At 42.3% G+C, this 19,939-nt stretch overlaps 1 protein-coding gene across 4 annotated transcripts in view; it reads right to left on the bottom strand.

Annotated features, from left to right (window-relative positions):
* The window catches only part of scube1 (signal peptide, CUB domain and EGF like domain containing 1), a 276,508-nt gene that overhangs the window by 97,272 nt on the left and 159,297 nt on the right, over positions 1–19,939 (bottom strand). For 3 of the 4 annotated variants that reach the window (XM_062981871.1, XM_062981869.1, XM_008111428.3), the window contains one exon: positions 8,675–8,791. The exons of the other annotated variant lie outside the window; for it this stretch is intronic. In XM_062981871.1, coding sequence (XP_062837941.1) covers positions 8,675–8,791 — 117 coding nt within the window. The remainder of the gene's footprint in view (positions 1–8,674; positions 8,792–19,939) is intronic. 4 annotated transcript variants of the gene reach the window in all.

Below are 19,939 nucleotides of genomic sequence, written 5' to 3' on the forward strand. Positions count from 1 at the left end.
AAGCCCAGGCCAGCGGTGGGAGATGGTAAAGCTGTAGTTAGACAGCGACCCCAGCCCCCAATACCAGCACTGCCAGGAACAAGCTGGCGGCGGGAACAGCAAAAAACAGCAGCTGGAGCAGCAGCGTCAAGCCTCCAGCGGAGTCAGGCAAGCCGGCAGTGAGTCTCTCATTCCAAGTCAGACGGAGGCCCAGCCAGAGTCACACAAAAATAACAGGCTTGGCCCCAGAATGATCCTCTAGCAAGGTAAGGAGAATGTGGACAGATCATACAGTCCCTAGGGCAGTTTGGCAGCCAGATATAAATATTAGCAACGCAGGTGCGATATAAGCTTCTTTTTGTAAAACGCTGGTTTTAATGGTGGACGGAGCCTTCCTCTCTCTCGACACCGGGCTCCTGTTCGTTATTTGCTCTTGCCTCCCCCTCTCTAGTGCCACAACAGCCCCAGGTGACCTATGCCATCCTGAAGCTTCAATTCCAATCTGCAATTCACAGAAATTGTGACAAAAGAGCGGTGGTCTCAAAGTTTCTCAAAGTTTTTAAAATCGATCTCACAGAGCCTGCGGAGGCTCGACCTGCCTTCGGCGCCATCTTGTAAGTGGAAATACAAACTAAATGGCTATTTTTGTGGCATAGCTCCATTTTTATCATATCTATACAAAAAAAACTGAAATATACATTTTCCCAAAATAAAATAAATAATATATTGGTGCTTACACACATTTTCATGTTTGACTTAGACTATAGACCAGAACTTTACGAGAGAGGTGGTATAGCACAGTGGTTATCAAACTGAATTACACAAATCCAATGCCCTTGCTTATATCTTGCCTATACTAGGAACACATTATATTGTTCTTGGAACCAACCACTCTCAATCTCTGCTATATATGGGAGCAATCATTGAGTTGGAAGAGATGACAGGGGCCACCCAGTCTAATGTTCTGCCAAAGCGTTCCTGACAGATGGCCATCCAATCTCTGTTTAAAAAACTCCATAGGAAATTTCATTATACTCTGAGGCAGCGTATTCTACTGTCAAATGGTTCTTACTATCTGGAATTTCTTTCTAATATTCAGGTGGAATATCTTTTCCTGCAGTTTGAACCCACTGCTCTGTGCTTAGAGCAGCAGAAAACAGGTCTGCTCCATTATCAATGTGACATACTTTCAAATATTTAAATGTGGCTACCATGTCACATCTTAACTTATTATTTTTCAGACAAAATATTCCTAGTTCCCTAAGCAACTTCTCAAAGGACATGGCTTCCAAACCTTTGATCATTTTTGGTTGCCCTTCTCTGAACATGCTCCAGCTTCCCAATACAGCTTTTCAGTATTCCAGGTGAGGTATCACCAAAGCAGAATAAAATGGTGGTATTTCAATAATACTGATATACCATATAGGGTTTTTGTTAAGAATTATCAAACATATATATTATTTACAAGGTGCATTGAAACAGGAATTAGTCATTACAAAATACACACTCATGTTGCTTGTTGATAGGCAGAGTAATAGTTTGAGAACAATATACAGCAGTTACAGAAAATAACAGACTCCAGATGCTTTTCTCTAAGACACAATTTTTAAGAGGGAAAAGAATAAGGGATTCTATCCCAGTAAAAGTTATTGGTACATTAAGAAACATCATTAAATTCCTATTTGTTTACAAGTTGTCAGCATCTAAGACACAGAGCAGTACTTAAAAAGAACTCATATCATTTCCTTATTCCTTTAGGTTTGCATCTTTGCCTCTTAAGCAACAGCATTTACTTACTGAGTAAATCTCATAGCAGATTTTATACAAAACAACTTTGCAGTTTATTTTCCCTGGCATTTTTTTTACCGTAAAAATAGTGAATATAAACAGTAGTTTCACCTACTCATGAATACATCTCAATGGCAATAAGCCTTTTTCAAAAGGATATTATTCAAGCAATAAAATGTCAGCCTGACCAAACGCATCGGACAGAGTCTCACATATGTTTCCCTTCTTTTCTCTTACAAACTGCAAGGATCTTCAAGCATCATAATCTATGTCTTTCCCTTGTCTATTCACTTAACAATATTAATCATCTCCAAAAAGTTAAAAAGCATTTTAACAGCCTTAAAATGGGCGATCATTTTCAGCAAGTGGCCTTTCATAGCTAGCTTTCCTGCAATGACACAGCGGAAAAACATCATGTTGATTTTTAAGAAAAACAAAGGAAGAAACTATTCTTTTTGTTGTTTTGGTCCTCAATTAAACTCAAGTCAAAAACAGCTTAGAGACATACTAATGATCCTAAAAGCACTGTTACCAATTATATAAAGATTGGAAAAGTTACTTTCATTAAATTATACCTCCCAGAATCCACATACCAGGTTAGCTAATAGCTGTGCTGGCTGGAGGATTATGAAAGACATAGTTCAAAAATATCCTTTTAAAGGCCTCCTATTATGTTAAGATTAAAACAACAGGTTCCCATCTTCCTTGCAATTTCATTGGATCAAATTACAATCAGGTGTCACTGCAGTTAGCTTTAGGACTCATGTACATAGACCATGTATGTCAATGTTGATCTGGAATGGGGTACTCTGGATCAGTGCCAGTTGCTGAATGAAGTCTGCATGATCCAGTGGTGCCAAATCTAGGATGGTGCTGCTGAGTCACCACCCTTATCTTTTCCCTCTTGGTCTTAGCGGCGACCACTGGGCATAATATGGATGATGGTTGTCACTAACAATGGATGGAGCAGTGGTTTTCTCCTTTCTCCCTTTCCTTCTCTGATCACTCTGTTGCTCCAGCTAATGCCAATGGATACAACAAGTGATGATCACTGGCGATTTCCTACTTAGTGATTGCCATTAAGGTACATGCTGTGGGAACAGGTATGTCTGCTTCCAAATGACTGTCCACATTGCCACAAAGTACAGGTGAGCTCCAGAGCTTCAAGGAAGCTTCAAAGTATCCTGTGACTTTTCTTTTTTAGCGCAGGGCAAATAATAACCTGATGGCAGCACTACTGATTAGGGTATTAATAATATCTGGCAGTAATTTGATTCTGCAACTACTCACACACAGGGACAATAATGTAATAGGCTCATTTGTGACCTCATCAGATGCGATAAAATTGGTGGCATGCTCCACTTCTCCTTCACCTTAAGCAAAGAGCCTATTGGCTCCCATTACACGATACACAGGTTCTTCTGGTGCGGCTCCATGATTAAAGAGAAGGTGAAGTGGGGCATGCTGCTGCGGTGGCAAACGGAAGGCTTCCTGTGTTCTGCCAGGAACAATAGAGGGAAGCTGGGTGGTCAACACTCCCCTGTGGGATGATGAACTGGGTGAATCAGGTGATGCGGGATATGGGGCGACAGCTTCCCCACGCCCCCAATGTGCACTGCCAGAATCACCACAAAGTGTGGTGATTCCAGCAGCCTTTGTGATGAGGAGTCAAGTGAAATAAGTATATGAAAACAGGGAATCTCTTAGGTATAGACAGACCGCAGATCACTGGAGGGTGCTTCTGTCAATGTGCACCACCTAGCCCCCCTCGATGGATTGTCACCTTGCCGTGGTGAGGGGGCTTGCGTGTTCCGATGAACCTGTGGGCACAACCACTGGAGTGATGCACTCCCAGGAGTGGCCGCAGGGGAGATTCCAGACCAAGCACAATCCGAAGACCCAAAGACCTCAACGGCGGAGCAGGCGGAGGATAACATGGTACATGTTACAATGGCTTTGAAGGCGGAAGAAGGCTGCAACAGACTGAGAAGCCACTGTCGTTGTGTTAACCACACCACTGCTGGAACCTCACTCTGTGAAGACTGTGTGTTGACCGGCCGTGCACCGACCTCCACACATTAAAAAAAATCACGCACAGGCGTCTTCCAACAAAAATAAAAACAAACCTACAAAAGTCCCATGGCGATCAGCGAGTGGCGACGGGGGCAGGACTGTGAAATCTGGAAGCCCCTAGTCACAGACTGGCACATGGGCGGTGGATATGGACTCAGTCGTTCTACCTCAAGGACCGAGGCAGTTGAGTAGTCCGGCAGCTGTATACATGACTGAGCAGCCCTTTTTAGGATCCGCTCTGCTCACCCCACACGGGGAAGGGGCTGGAAAAGGTGCCCTAAACATAGTCTGACTCTCCTACCCTGACTGGACTGCCGCGTCCAGAGGGGTCACCACTCTGCGGCCAAAAAAGAAAAATGAACTTTGGAACATGGAACGTACGGACATTGTTAGATAACACTGACAGCGAACGCCCCGAACGCAGGACTGCTCTCATTGCAAGGGAGCTGGGACGCTTTAAGATCGACATAGCAGCCCTTCAGGAGACCCGGAGAGCAGGAGAGGGACAGCTGAAGGAAGAAAAGGGAGGCTACACCTTCTTCTGGAAGGGACTGCCTGAAGAAGAGCGAAGAATACACGGAGTTGGCTTTGCGATCAGAAACGACCTGGTGAAGCACCTGACTGAAGCACCCACTGGCATCAACGAACGACTTTCAACCCTCCGAATTAACCTTGCCAAAAACCAACAGGCAACCATCATATGCGCCTATGCACCAACTCTAGATGCTGACGAAGACATCAAGGAAAATTTTTACTGTCAGCTGGATACCATCCTATCGGAGATACCTAAGGAGGACAAAATCATCCTCCTGGGGGACTTTAATGCAAGAGTCGGAAGGGACTCTGACCTGTGGCCAGGGATCATAGGAAAAGACGGGGTCGGAAACAGCAACTCGAATGGCATCTTGCTTCTCACCAAATGCGGAGAGCACAACCTTGTCATCACCAATACGCTCTTCCGCCAGAAAAACAAGCTCAAGACATCATGGAAGCACCCTCGGTCAAAGCATTGGCACCTCCTGGACTATGTTATCACACGTGCCAGAGACCGCCGCGATGTGCTTCTCACAAGAGCCATGACAGGTACTGATGACTGCTGGACAGACCACAGGCGAATCCGATCCACGATGGCTATCAAGATCGTCCCCAAACGCAGACTCCAAGGAAGAAAAACAAGGCGCAAAATGAACACCCAAGCCCTTCAGGAGCCCTCCAAATGAGCCCTTCTCCAAACAACACTCAAAGATCATCTACCCACAGAACACCCCGAAAATGTTGAGGAACATTGGAACAAACTGAAGACCTCCATCATCACAGCCTGCGAAGAAAGCATTGGATACCTAACTAAGAAACATCAAGACTGGTTTGATGATAATGACAAAGAGATCCAACAGCTGATTGATAACAAAAGGAAAGCCTTCCAAACATGGCAGAGAGACACCAACTGTGCTGCCAAGAAAAAGATCTATGCCAGTGCAAAAGCTGAGGTCCAAAGAAGGACCAGAGAACTCAAGAACATCTGGTGGACAAAGAAGGCTGAAGAAATCCAACACCTTGCAGATACCCATGACGCTCAGGGATTTTTCAAAGCCACAAAGATCATTTACGGACCAAGAAACCATGGCATACAGCCCCTACGCTCATCAGATGGAACCAAAATTCTGAAGGACAAAACATCAATTGCACTACGTTGGAAAGAGCACTACCAGAACCTGCTGAATCGCAGCTCCAATGTGGCCGAAGAGACCCTCTCACAAATCCCGCAACAACAAACCAGGGATAAGCTTGCAGCACTGCCTAGTTTGGAAGAAGTCAGCAATGCCATCAGCCAACAAAAAAACAACAAAGCCAACAAAACCTGATGGGATTCCTGCTGAAATTTTCAAAGAGGGTGGACCTGAGCTGATACAACAACTCCACCAGCTCATTAAAAAGGTGTGGATGACCGAGAAAATCCCAGCTGACTTCAAGGATGCCACCATCATCACCCTTTTCAAGAAAGGGGACAGAACAGACTGCGGGAACTATCGTGGTATCTCCCTTCTAACCTCGGCCGGGAAAATCCTTGCAAGAATCCTTGCAAACCGCCTTCTCCCTGTCTCAGAAGACACCCTCCCAGAATCCCAGAATGGCTTCCGTCCCTCCAGAGGAACAGTGGACATGATCTTCACTGCTCGACAGCTCCAAGAAAAATGCAGGGAACAAAACCAACCTCTGTACATGGCATTCATTGACCTTGCAAAGGCATTCGACACAGTGAATCGCAGCGCTCTCTGGACCATCCTCCAAAAATCGGGTGCCCTGACAAATTTGTGAACATCCTGCGGCTCCTCCATGATGACATGATGGCAACAGTCTTGGACAGCAACGGCTCCCAAAGTGACCCATTTAAGGTGAAATCAGGCATCAAGCAGGGATGTGTTATTGCCCCCACCTTATTTTCCATCTTCATCGCTATGATACTTCACCTTGTTGATGGGAAGCTTCCCACCAGAGTGGAAATCATCTATTGGACAGATGGCAAGCCATTTAACCTCAGCAGACCGAGAGTCAAAACCAAGGTCACCACAAAATCTGTTATAGAACTCCAATATGCTGATGACAACGTAGTCTGTGCGCATTCAGAAGAAGACCTACAAGCCACTCTAAACACCTTCGCAGAAGCATACGAGAAGCTCGGCCTCTCACTGAACATCGAGAAAACCAAAGTGCTCTTCCAACAGGCACCAGCTAATCCCTCTGCAAAGCCAGGAATACAGCTTAACGGTGTAACATTAGAAAACGTTGACCATTTCCGCTACCTTGGTAGCCACCTCTCCACAAAAGTCAACATCGACACTGAAATACAACACCGCCTGAGCTCTGCGAGTGCAGCTTTTTTCCGTATGAAGCAGAGAGTGTTTGATGACCGGGACATCCGTAGAGAGACCAAGGTGCTTGTTTATAAAGCCATTGTCCTCCCAACCCTGCTCTACACCTGCGAAACGTGGACTGTGTACAGACGTCACACCAAACTCCTGGAGCGTTTCCATCAGCGTTGCCTCAGGAAAATCCTGCAAATCTCTTGGGAAGACAGGTGGACAAATGTCAGTGTGCTTGAGGAAGCAAAGACCACCAGCATTGAAGCGATGCTCCTACGCCATCAACTCCGCTGGACTGGCCACGTTGTCCGAATGCCCGATCACCGTCTCCCAAAGCAGCTCCTCTACTCCGAACTCAAGAATGGGAAACGGAATGTTGGTGGGCAGGAAAAGAGATTTAAAGATGGGCTCACAGCCAACCTTAAAAACTGTGGCATAGACACTGAGAACTGGGAAGCCATGGCCCTTGAGCGCTCTAATTGGAGGTCAGCTGTGACCAGCAGTGCTGCGGAGTTCGAAGAGGCACGAACGGAGGGCTTAAGGGAGAAACGTGCCAAGAGGAAGGAGCGTCAAGCTAACCCCGACCGGGACCGCCTTCCACCTGGAAACCGATGTCCTCACTGCGGGAGAATATGCGGGTCAAGAATCGGTCTCTTCAGTCACCTAAGAACACACGCCCAAGATACCAAGGTTGGAAGACTATCGTCCTCGAACAACGAGGGATCGCCTAAGTAAGTAAGTACCACCTAGCCCAATGGTTCTCAATCAAGAAAAAAATGATATAACACGTAAATTAATGTCATTAAGGTGTATTACTTTCTATTTAATGAAACATAGTATCAGGTGAGCACGCAATGCCAACCATAACATGAAATATTTGATGGCCTCCCTTATCTATAGATCCCTCTATAAAAGTTTCATCCATTGTTAAATAGATCTTCCTTCTTAGATCAGATTGACAGGTGAAATTCAGGATACAATACACAAAGCATCATCAAGAAGAGATGATATGAACAGGAGTCTGTATGAAAACATCATAGTTATATTAGCTACTGAGGCTTCACTGATAAATACACAGATCACCTATAAAGCTGAAGATGACTAACATCCAGAATTTTCTCAAGGTGTAGTTGTAGAAGAGGCTACATTCTCTGAATTGAGCAAAAGGTTCATCTCTGGTATCTGATTCTGCCTGGCACTGGATCACCATGAATGGAAACGGAGGCCCCTTCTACACTGCCATATAAAATCCAGATTATCTGCTTTGAACTGGATTATAGGGCAATGTAGACTCATATAATCCAGATAATGGGGATTATCTTCTTTGATAATCCAGATTATATGGCAGTGTAGAAGGGGCCTGAGTAGCAACTTTGGGAAAGACTTGAGCTACTGCAGTGGAAAGGTGCTATTAATCAGGGTTGACAGCACATGTTTTTGGGAAAATCTACCTAACTACTACTTACAAGTTAGCCTAATTTATTTCCTATTTCCTATTATTTTCTTGGATATTTCAGTTGTATATATCTCAGGAGAATACACTCTATTTCTATACACAGTTGATTCCTTCCTTATGTAGAAACAAAAACAAAAGTTATCTGCTGGATTTCATAAAACTATTGTACATTCACTGAAATATAAGAATGGATTAAAACAGAAATAGTAGACTTAATAAAAGCAGTGTGGCTTCAGTTAGTTATGACCAACCCAAGCCACACTGATGCTATTCTAAGCTTGACTGCATATCACCTATAATGAAAATTTAAATCAGGAACACTAAAAACAACAACCCTGTAATTCAAATAACAAAGGATAACAGTGCCCACTGTACAATCAGTGATAGCACAGACTTTCAGGTTATGCATATTGCGCTGCTAAGAGACTTAAACCCAGCGTGGGCTATATTCACATTTTAACTCTGATGCTGAGACTATTAAAAGGAAAGATGCATTGCAAAACAAACAGAAGCTGACCTTTACATGTTTTCCCATCAGGCTGCAGGGTAAATCCAACGGGGCAACTGCAGCGTACTCCTGTTGCTGTATCCTTGCAAGTGCGGTCACAGCCTCCATTATTGACAGCACATGTTTCTGAGAAGGGAAAGAGAGGAACAGAGAAAAAAAGAGGAGACAGAGAGAATAACACAACACATTGTAGTCCTCTAAGTGTTCTGCATAATGTTTCCATGTCACGTAAGCAAACTGCCCCTAAGCATGCATATATTTGTTGCCAAGGCTTTATGACTTCCTTAATGTTCAGACTTAAAGCACATAGTGTCCAAATTTTATGTACAATGACTTGGATTTTTTTTCATGGAATTGAATGTGCCTTACTCACAATTAAGTGAGTACAAAAATGCTATCACACTGAAGAGTTTCACTGAAATTTATTAATTTTATTCCCATATAAACAAATTTTGATTGGATAAGAGCAACTATCCAAGAATATTTATTATTTTAATCAATATCATATTACTGTAGTCCAGAAGGAATATTTACATGCAGAGTTTGAAAAAGCATGGCTGTTATTAACAAATTAACTTTCAAAGCAGAAATGAGTAAAAACAGTATGGCCTTGGGATTGAATTACAGCTCTCTTCCAAGTAATGTTTGACGAGTATATCAGCCATTCTCCGTGACTACTTTTTAATACTTATGTTTTGGAGGAGGAAGAAGGGGTATTCTCCTTGATGTTTGTATTTGAAAAAAACATCCACAGAAAAGCAAAGCCCAACACTATACTTCAAAAGGAACATTTCAAATCGTTTCAATCACAGAGTGAACAGAAAATGAACTGCATACATCACTTTGACAGAAATCTACATGCCCAATCTGTTCTTACTGAACTACAAGAAAAAGGCATCTGGGTTTTGTCCACTTAAAGCTTTTTTTGCAAATTGAAAGGAGTTTGGAGTGGGTGGGGAGGGCATAATTGAGGTCACTGAACCCATTCCAAGCTGTGTCATTGAAATTTCCCAGTGCTTGTTGGATGTCAGACGATGGTTGGGCAAACATAAGAAAAGAAAGCTGCAACACTTTAAAAAAACTTTTACAATAATGAGAAATGCTTATTAGGCACCACCTCATGAAGAGTGCCTAATACATCACAAAATGAAAAATACGTGAAGCAAATTCACAATAAAGTAGGCAAATAATGTTTGTAATGTAAATAATAAACAACGGCCCAAATAGATTCCTTATCATTCATATTATAGAAAGAATTTTTTCATGATTTTTTTCATGAGCAGAACCATGTTGTGATCCAGCAGTTACTCCTTGCTTAGAACTAGACATTATGGCCCCATCTCTCCTCTACTTTTCTCTCTCAGCTAACTGACAAATACTATAAAATGGATAAATGCAACCTCTTTTCTGTTAAGGGCAGGATCCTTTCAGGAATAAAATGATAGGATTGTATGCTGATGGGGTGAGATAACAGGCAGTTGTGGACTGAGCTAAAATCAAAATTAAAAAGGTAAAGGTTTCCCCTTGACATTAAGTCTAGTCATGTCCGACTCTGGAGGGTGGTGCTCATCTCCATTTCTAAGCTAAAGAGCTGGTGTTGTCCATAGACACTTCCTAGGTCATGTGGCTGGCAAGACTGCATGGAGCACCATTACCTTCCCACCAAAGCGGTATCTATTGATCTACTCACATTTGCATCTTTTTGAATCACTAAGTTGGCAGAAACTGGGGCTAACAACAGGAGGTCACTCTGTCCAATGGATTGGAACCACCGACCTTCCGGTCAGCAAAAACTACAGCTTAGTGGTTTAACCCACTTCACCACCACAACCACAAAAATCAAAAGTAGGTAAATCAAATTTTCTTTTCCTGTTCCCTCGCAATATCCTAAACCCAACATTTGCAGAGGACTTTTGAAATGAAACTGGGGCCATAGGAGATCAGAGCGAGATTCACCTCCTATTCCAGTCTTATATGTTGCTCTTTCTCTTTGCAATCATGTCATTTGATTCACCTTCCCCTTCCCCTGCCATGGAAAACAGTCAACAGAGCAGGGACAGGGAAGAACAGCTTACAAACTTGCTACAGCAGTTCATTGAGGGATCATCTGTGAACTCATACAAATAGGGTTACGATGCCATATGCAGGTGCAAACAGCCCATTTGTGTGAGTTGTAGAAACCATAAGACGACCTTCAGAGAACAATTGTGCTCTATTATACATTTATTATTTCTCAATGCTGTAGAAAGAAAAAAGAGCCAAAGCTGTAATTTCTGACTACAACATCATATTTTCATTTTTTTTCTTCTTCTTCTTTTTAACATCTGGCCTATGGGTAACCAATGAACTATTAACAATTTTGAGACCCTCACAGGTGTCTTAAAATTTTTAATGTGATGCAAACAAAATCTCAGTCTGTCAAGTGATTCGCTGCAGTCTATTAAAGCTTCCTACAAAAGGATGTTAGTTGTTCATTCATGTGCATATAATGTTTTGAAGGGCCTGTGCTATTTGATAGCTGAATTACGGCTAAATATACATTTAAACAGTAAACTCTAACAACCACATGTTCTAAGAAAAAGAACCTTACAAAGGACCTCTTCCCGTGAGTGGTTGGAAAGCAGGGAAATGCAGAGGGAACCGTCTTACTTTGTTCCCTCCCGTCAAGGTCTGTCTTCTGGGATGGTCAGTCATCCCACGTCCTTTCCCCATTCCTTCCCTGTTTTTTGCAATTTGAAAGTGTATTCTGGACTCCATTTTCACGTACTTCAGAAACAGAATCTCACAGAGTCCTACTGGAAGTACCCTTAAGTCATGTGATGGCCTCCATGGGACTCCGTTTTCAAAGCACATGGAAACGGAGCCCAGAATGCGTGGGATGAGATCCTAAAAGTAAATACGTATGAACCAGAAAACAAGGTGGGAGAGAAACCTGCTTACCCACTTTCTCAACACTACATTCCCCTGCAATGAACCTCCAGTGGGATTTCAGATAATGGTTTTCTCTAATGTATTTTTTATCATCAACATTTCATAAAATGAAAATAATGGGCACATTTCATACCTATTTTATAGGTATCAGACAAGAGTCATAATCAAAAAATGCATATAACTGTATTTCTTCAATTTTACAATGTCATCAATGGTAAGATGCACTCTAATTTCAGTGTCACCACCACCACCACCACCAAAAATACCTAAAATACACCTGTGACTCTAAGACACATCTCATTTCTAGAGATGTTTATACAGGAAAAAGTGAATCTTAGAATTGAAGATATACAGTAGTTCCGTGGTCTTCCTTACTAGAAAACTCTCAATACAAATACTTTAAAAATTAACTGTGAATAAATACCTATTGTTGGGATGGGGGATTGAAAGCCTTTTCAAAGGTTGTTGGCATGAAGTCCAATTTAGCAGAGGTTAAAAATGCACAAATTATAGAAATAGGATGTATATGGAGAGAACTGGTGGATTTTTTTTCCTTTGGCAAATTCTTGTGTGAAAATTTAACAGCCTCTCTGTTTTATGCAGGCACCATTATGTTCTTTCCAGATCCAGATTCTCTTGGATCTGTGGATTCACTAGAATTCTAATAACATGCTGTTGGAGTCATGAAAAATGAGTGTGTCCAGCCACCCAAAGTGAGTGTGCCTAGCCAAAAAGTGGCTGCTGAGATAGTATGGCTTCTCACATATAACAAAAATAAAAAGGTTTTATCTTGTACATCAAAAAAGCCCAATTATGAGTGTCTATGGTGTTTTATGCAACATCCCTTCCAAATCACCATTAAATTAAGGCCGATAAGGGCATCTTAAGTTGCATGACAAAAGTAACTATCAAATATAACCACTATCATTGTAAACAATACATCATAAACAATACATCATAAACATTAATCAGAGAGATGAACTATGATCTTCACGTGATTTGGAAATAAAGGAAGAAATCATATGCTTGTGCTTCAAATTCATATTTTTCTGCCATAAGACATGCAGTTTTTCCTGTATAACTTTCAGTGTGCAATCTATAAACACTATATAAACTTTAATTTGATGATAGTAGTGAGGATACAATGGACTCCCATGTAAAAGTTATTGTTAAATACATCTTGAGCAATTTATTTTGGCTGGATTTGAGTTTTGCACATGTCCCAAAAATGTGGTGTGTGTGTATGTGGCACTTTTTCTATGATTATCTATAGCAGTTGTCATAGTAGTATTTTCTATGCATTTTTGTGAGGTTGCTTTCTTCTATTTATGTTTTCTATGAGGATTGCCTTTTCTTTCTGTATTCTGTCTGCATGTATGCAATGATATTCTCACACCTTTAATAGTTTCAAAGAAGAAGAAGACATAGCAGCATATGCCACACCTGCTGAACTGAATGTATGGGGAACTCAGTTCTTTTTTGTACCTGGGGTAACTAGCTTCACACATTGCCTCATCAACCATTCAGAATCACTAGTCCATACATCTAGCCTTCAGATGTCACCACTCTCCACCACTCTGTCTCTTTTCAACCTGGACTGCTATATTCTTTCAGTCCTCAATGCCCTTCTCCACTTATATCCATCACAGGGGTGAGGGGTGGGGGTGTCTGAGTAAGATCCTCTGCTTTTCTCCTTCTCAGGAACTCACTATTTTAGAATCTAAAAATGTATTGCCTGCTGCCACGAGGAAGTCCTGAAAAGAGGGACAGAGTCACCAATAGACTGTCCTCATACCACCAAAAGACGTTTCTGTTATAAAGGATTCATTTCTGTTAGCTGTAATTCTACTTTCCCTTTCATTATTAGGAGTGTGCAAAATGGCAGAAATCTGTTCCGTTTTTGTTTCATTTTCGTTTCTAATTTCTGGTCCCCTTCAGTTCTGTTTTTAGGAAGATTCTTCCTGAAACGGAAACAGAACTCTGGATCCTGATTTACAAATCCGAACAGCCCCCCTCCTAATCTCCTGGAATCTTCCCGGAAACAAAAGGAGGAGGGGGATGCAAAATGTGAAATGAAAACAGAACAAAAGCAGAATGGATTTTGGCCATTTCGCACATCCCTATACCATTTCTTGATAGTGTTGCTGTAATCAATATTTTCACAACAGCATGATTTGATCATTTTTCAGCTATTGTTTATTTTGGGATACAAAAACCTCAACCAAAAAGTAAAAGACTGTAAAAAATATCCTTGAAATTCCCTCTCATGAATTTCACCCAAACTCAAGTAATGAGAGAGCCTAACAAAAAAAACAACATTCGTTATATATGAAATATTTTGGTCATTATTTTTCTTTGTACACTGCTACTCTCAAAAATAATGCTCTGTGATTACTTGTAACCAGGCATTTCCAATAACCCGCAGGGATGATACGATTAATGTCAAAAACAGTTTGAAGTCCTAGCAATTTTACCAGGAGGCAGTTAAATATACTTAAATCTATGGACTTCTACAAGTGTATAATTCTGACTGAAGCACTCCATGTATTTGCTTATTAGGATTTTATTGCTCTCATCCTGCTCCCAATCCTTTTTGAAGGCTGAATCTGCTGCCAAATCCTATTCATGTGAATAGGCAATAAAATCTAATGGGAATTGTTGCTTGAGTAGGTACTACATTAAAAGATGAGAAACTGCAACAGTAGATTGCCAACATTATCTTGTTTGAGTTCTAACGAAAGAGGAATGTAAAATTCCCATACTTAAAAGCATGTTTTTGCCCAAAATAGTTTTTGAGGAGCAAGATCGGTGTAAAATTAACAATGATAAATAATGGCAAATATTTCTATATGAAAGCCTGGATGTATATGGAAAACATGAATTTGGTACTGCACTACAATGAATTGAATTATTAGTAAATAATAGATTAATTATGGCCTATGAAAAATCCTTTGTGATGCTTCATTTGAATCAGATGTAGAAATACTACAGTTTGCTGGGTGATTTTAACAAAAAATGAATAGATGAAACAAATATGTCCCTACTCCCCTATCAGAATATATGACTGGATCTGCAAAGTAATGGTCAGTCAAGGTGAAGAAGAAAGGGATAAAAAGAGCTCTTCAAAATATCACTAAATGCCCTTCATTTCTATTAAAGCAGAAGGATAAAAACAGAGAACAAGGGAAGAAAGGCAGGTGCCACTGACAGTGGTCAGAAAATGAATATAATGAAAGGGCCTTGACCTGAAAAGAAAAAAGGGTGACCCTTAAACAGAATCTCTGCATGCATTTGTATTTGATATCCTGCCTTTCTCGAAAAATGAGGCTCTGAGTGGCTCGGAATATAGAACAAAGTAGGCTGGCTATAACTAAAAAACGACACCAACATCATTAACAACAACAACAGCAGCAAACTCAATAAAACAGACTCTTAAAAACTGCTGTAATTGGAAACACTTTACTAAAAGTATTTAAAAGAGAATTCCTGTAACCTGTTCCCAACACAAAGCCTTCTACAATGCTAAATGCACATGAAAATCAATTTTTAGTGGGTAATCAGGATACAAAAAGGCAAAGATTAAAACTCCGAGAACATTTAGAAAGCATGGTGTACATTTTGCACTCAGAGAAATTAAAATTTGTCTATTTGTTTTATTAGATAGAATTCATGGCTCTTCTACACAGAATGCAGATTAAACTAGGATAAAGATGGTGGTAGCTAAATGAAGTTTGCTGAAAATGCGTGCTGGATTGCATTACAGCCAAAAAAACACGTGTTAAATAAAGGTGCACTTAAAATTTGATTTTGGCCAAAAATGCACATACAGTAGAATTCCGGTTATCTGACATAAATGGGCGGGCCGAATGTCAGATAGCCGAAACTGTTGGATAATAGGGAGGCTGTAACGAAAAACCTAATTATAATAGAGATTTTGTTTGTTGATGTTGATATATGGCAAGTGCAAGCTGGAGTTGGTTACTTCTGATTGGTTGATGTGTCACCATGATAACGTAGCTGCTGCAGTAGAAATGTATCCATTTGATAGCGGCTAGCAAGAAAGGGGTGGAGCTAGCTGGAAGGAAAAAGAGGAAACATTTTTGAAAGTTTTCTAGTTTCTAGCTGGTTGAGCTAGAAGGAAGAAGTCTGTGATAAAGTTTGTAGCTTCCATTGTTATATTGTAGTAAAAAGAGACTATTTAGAGTCTAAGTCCTCAGTTAAGTGAAACTGAGAGGTAAAGAGAGTATTTTGAGACCAACTTACAGTCATATTTTCAAAAGTAAAGAATAACTATAAGAAATAAGATACCCAGTCAGAAAGGCTGAGGAGAAATATATATATTTCAAGAGAAGAAGGTGCATTGTTGAGTCAAACTAAATTAAACTGTTCTAAGAAGTATATAGTAACAACTTTATTTAGCCAGGTGAGTGAAAGATAATATCTATAACATCTAAGAAGAACTGAAATAAAGAACTTTTCCTTTTTGTTTTTCCCCTACCCAGTTGTTCCCCCTTATTTTACCTCTCCTCCCCTTTTTTATCTTTTTTATCTCTTTCTTTATCCTTTTTTCCTACTTTTCTTTATCTAAAAAAAAGTTCCCCCACTTTTTATGTAGTTAAAATTTTATTTTTGATAAAAAATTATTTTAAAAAGAACTTTGTATCAAGATATGCTTTGTATCCAAAGAACTCATAAATAAACTTGTGTCAAGTTGCAGGAAAGGAGTTACAAATCTGAGAGTCGGCCAGAGATTATATTGGAGTGGCCTGTGAGGAGGAAGTGGAAGCTGCATATTGGCTCCAGGTTTGAACACATAAGAGGAGTGAAATGGAGACAAATATGGTGTCTTCGATGTGTGAACTACTTTTCATAGAGTCTGTAAGGTTTATCCCATCACTCTCCCCTCATCGCCTCATACATGCACACGAACGCGCCTATGTGTTTATTGCTGGCAGTGGTTGGGATCTTGAAACAGAGATTACCCCCTGCCTTTTACATATTTATTGGGGACAGAGATGAGTTTTCAAAATTCCCTTCCTGTCAGAAAAGCCTTATGCCTCCTTTGTTTTGTGCTCCCTCACCATAGAGGTCCTCTTATCCCTCCCGGCAAGCACCCAACTTGAAAAGGCTCACTGTTGCCTAGAAAAATGCACAGGAGGCCTGGCCAAGCCGGGCGCTTGGCCGGGAGGGGGGAGATTTTTCCCTTCCGGAAAGCACCCGGCTTGAAAAGGCTTGCTGCTGCCTAAACACCCTCAGATGACCAAGCCATACCTCTGACTATTACTTTATTTCAAAGGGATTTTAGCTACACTTTAATGCTGTAAAGTCCTTTTATTCAAAGTATGACAAAGGTTTTTTTCAATGTTTTGCTGATAAGAAATTAGAACATCAATGTTTATGAGAGGCAATGATACTGTATGATACACCAGGACATCTCATTATGTGAGAATTATATGTAACTAGCTTGGGGACCCGGCGATGCCCGGGTCATTTGAGAATGGTATTGTCTTTTAATGTTATGTATTCCGTTTGGAGTGGGTGAACTACAATTCCCAGAATCGTGGCCGAATCCTCCCCAAACCCTGGCAGTATTATAAGTTGGCCATTTTGGGCATGTGTAGCAGGTGTGGTGCAGTACTGTCTGGATGGGGGTGAACTATTGCACCCCCTCGATGGATTGTCACCTTGCCGTGGTGAGGGGGCTTGCGTGTTCCGATGAACCTGTGGGCACTGGAGTGATGCACTCCCAGGAGTGGCCGCAGGGGAGGTTCCAGACCAAGCACAATCCGAAGACCCAAAGACCTCAACGGCGGAGCAGGCGGAGGATAACATGGTACATGTTACAACGGCTGTGAAGGCGGAAGAAGGCTGCAACAGACTGAGAAGCCACTGTCGTTGTGTTAACCACACCACTGCTGGAACCTCACTCTGTGAAGACTGTGTGTTGACCGGCCGTGCACCGACCTCCACACATTAAAAAAAATCACGCACAGGCGTCTTCCAACAAAAATAAAAACAAACCTACAAAAGTCCCATGGCGATCAGCGAGTGGCGACGGGGGCAGGACTGTGAAATCTGGAAGCCCCTAGTCACAGACTGGCACATGGGCGGTGGATATGGACTCAGTCGTTCTACCTCAAGGACCGAGGCAGTTGAGTAGTCCGGCAGCTGTATCCATGACTGAGCAGCCCTTTTTAGGATCCGCTCTGCTCACCCCACACGGGGAAGGGGCTAGAAAAGGTGCCCTAAACATAGTCTGCCTCTCCTACCCTGACTGGACTGCCGCGTCCAGAGGGGTCACCACTCTGCGGCCAAAAAAGAAAAATGAACTTTGGAACATGGAACGTACGGACATTGTTAGATAACACTGACAGCGAGCGCCCCGAACGCAGGACTGCTCTCATTGCAAGAGAGCTGGGACGCTTCAAGATCGACATAGCAGCCCTTCAGGAGACCCGGAGAGCAGGAGAGGGGCAGCTGAAGGAAGAAAAGGGAGGCTACACCTTCTTCTGGAAGGGACTACCTGAAGAAGAGCGAAGAAGAATACACGGAGTTGGCTTTGCTATCAGAAACGACCTGGTGAAGCACCTGACTGAAGCACCCACTGGCATCAACGAACGACTTTCAACCCTCCGAATTAACCTTGCCAAAAACCAACAGGCAACCATCATATGCGCCTATGCACCAACTCTAGATGCTGACGAAGACATCAAGGAAAAATTTTACTGTCAGCTGGATACCATCCTATCGGAGATACCTAAGGAGGACAAAATCATCCTCCTGGGGGACTTTAACGCAAGAGTCGGAAGGGACTCTGACCTGTGGCCAGGGATCATAGGAAAAGACGGGGTCGGAAACAGCAACTCGAATGGCATCTTGCTTCTCACCAAATGCGGAGAGCACAACCTTGTCATCACCAACACGCTCTTCCGCCAGAAAAACAAGCTCAAGACATCATGGAAGCACCCTCGGTCAAAGCATTGGCACCTCCTGGACTATGTTATCACACGTGCCAGAGACCGCCGCGATGTGCTTCTCACAAGAGCCATGACAGGTACTGATGACTGCTGGACAGACCACAGGCTAATCCGATCCACGATGGCTATCAAGATCGTCCCCAAACGCAGACTCCAAGGAAGAAAAACAAGGCGAAAAATGAACACCCAAGCCCTTCAGGAGCCCTCCAAACGAGCCCTTCTCCAAACAACACTCAAAGATCATCTACCCACAGAACACCCCGAAAATGTTGAGGAACATTGGAACAAACTGAAGACCTCCATCATCACAGCCTGCGAAGAAAGCATTGGATACCTAACTAAGAAACATCAAGACTGGTTTGATGATAACGACAAAGAGATCCAACAGCTGATTGATAACAAAAGGAAAGCCTTCCAAACATGGCAGAGAGACACCAACTGTGCTGCCAAGAAAAAGATCTATGCCAGTGCAAAAGCTGAGGTCCAAAGAAGGACCAGAGAACTCAAGAACATCTGGTGGACAAAGAAGGCTGAAGAAATCCAACACCTTGCAGATACCCATGACGCTCAGGGATTTTTCAAAGCCACAAAGATCATTTATGGACCAAGAAACCATGGCATACAGCCCCTACGCTCATCAGATGGAACCAAAATTCTGAAGGACAAAACATCAATTGCACTACGTTGGAAAGAGCACTACCAGAACCTGCTGAATCGCAGCTCCAATGTGGCCGAAGAGACCCTCTCACAAATCCCGCAACAACAAACCAGGGATGAGCTTGCAGCACTGCCTAGTTTGGAAGAAGTCAGCAATGCCATCAGCCAACAAAAAAACAACAAAGCTAGCGGACCTGATGGGATTCCCGCTGAAATCTTCAAAGAAGGTGGACCTGAGCTGATGCAACAACTCCACCAGCTCATTGAAAAGGTGTGGATGACCGAGAAAATCCCAGCAGACTTCAAGGATGCCACCATCATCACCCTTTTCAAGAAAGGGGACAGAACAGACTGCGGGAACTATCGTGGTATCTCCCTTCTAACCTCCGCCGGAAAATCCTCGCAAGAATCCTTGCAAACCGCCTTCTCCCTGTCTCAGAAGACACCCTCCCAGAATCCCAGAATGGCTTCCGCCCCTCCAGAGGAACAGTGGACATGATCTTCACTGCTCGACAGCTCCAAGAAAAATGCAGGGAACAAAACCAACCTCTGTACATGGCATTCATTGACCTTGCAAAGGCATTCGACACAGTGAATCGCAGCGCTCTCTGGACCATCCTCCAAAAAATCGGGTGCCCTGACAAATTTGTGAACATCCTGCGGCTCCTCCATGATGACATGATGGCAACAGTCTTGGACAGCAACGGCT

Source organism: Anolis carolinensis, chromosome 5, assembly GCF_035594765.1.
Source record: "Anolis carolinensis isolate JA03-04 chromosome 5, rAnoCar3.1.pri, whole genome shotgun sequence".
Lineage (NCBI taxonomy): Eukaryota > Metazoa > Chordata > Lepidosauria > Squamata > Dactyloidae > Anolis > Anolis carolinensis.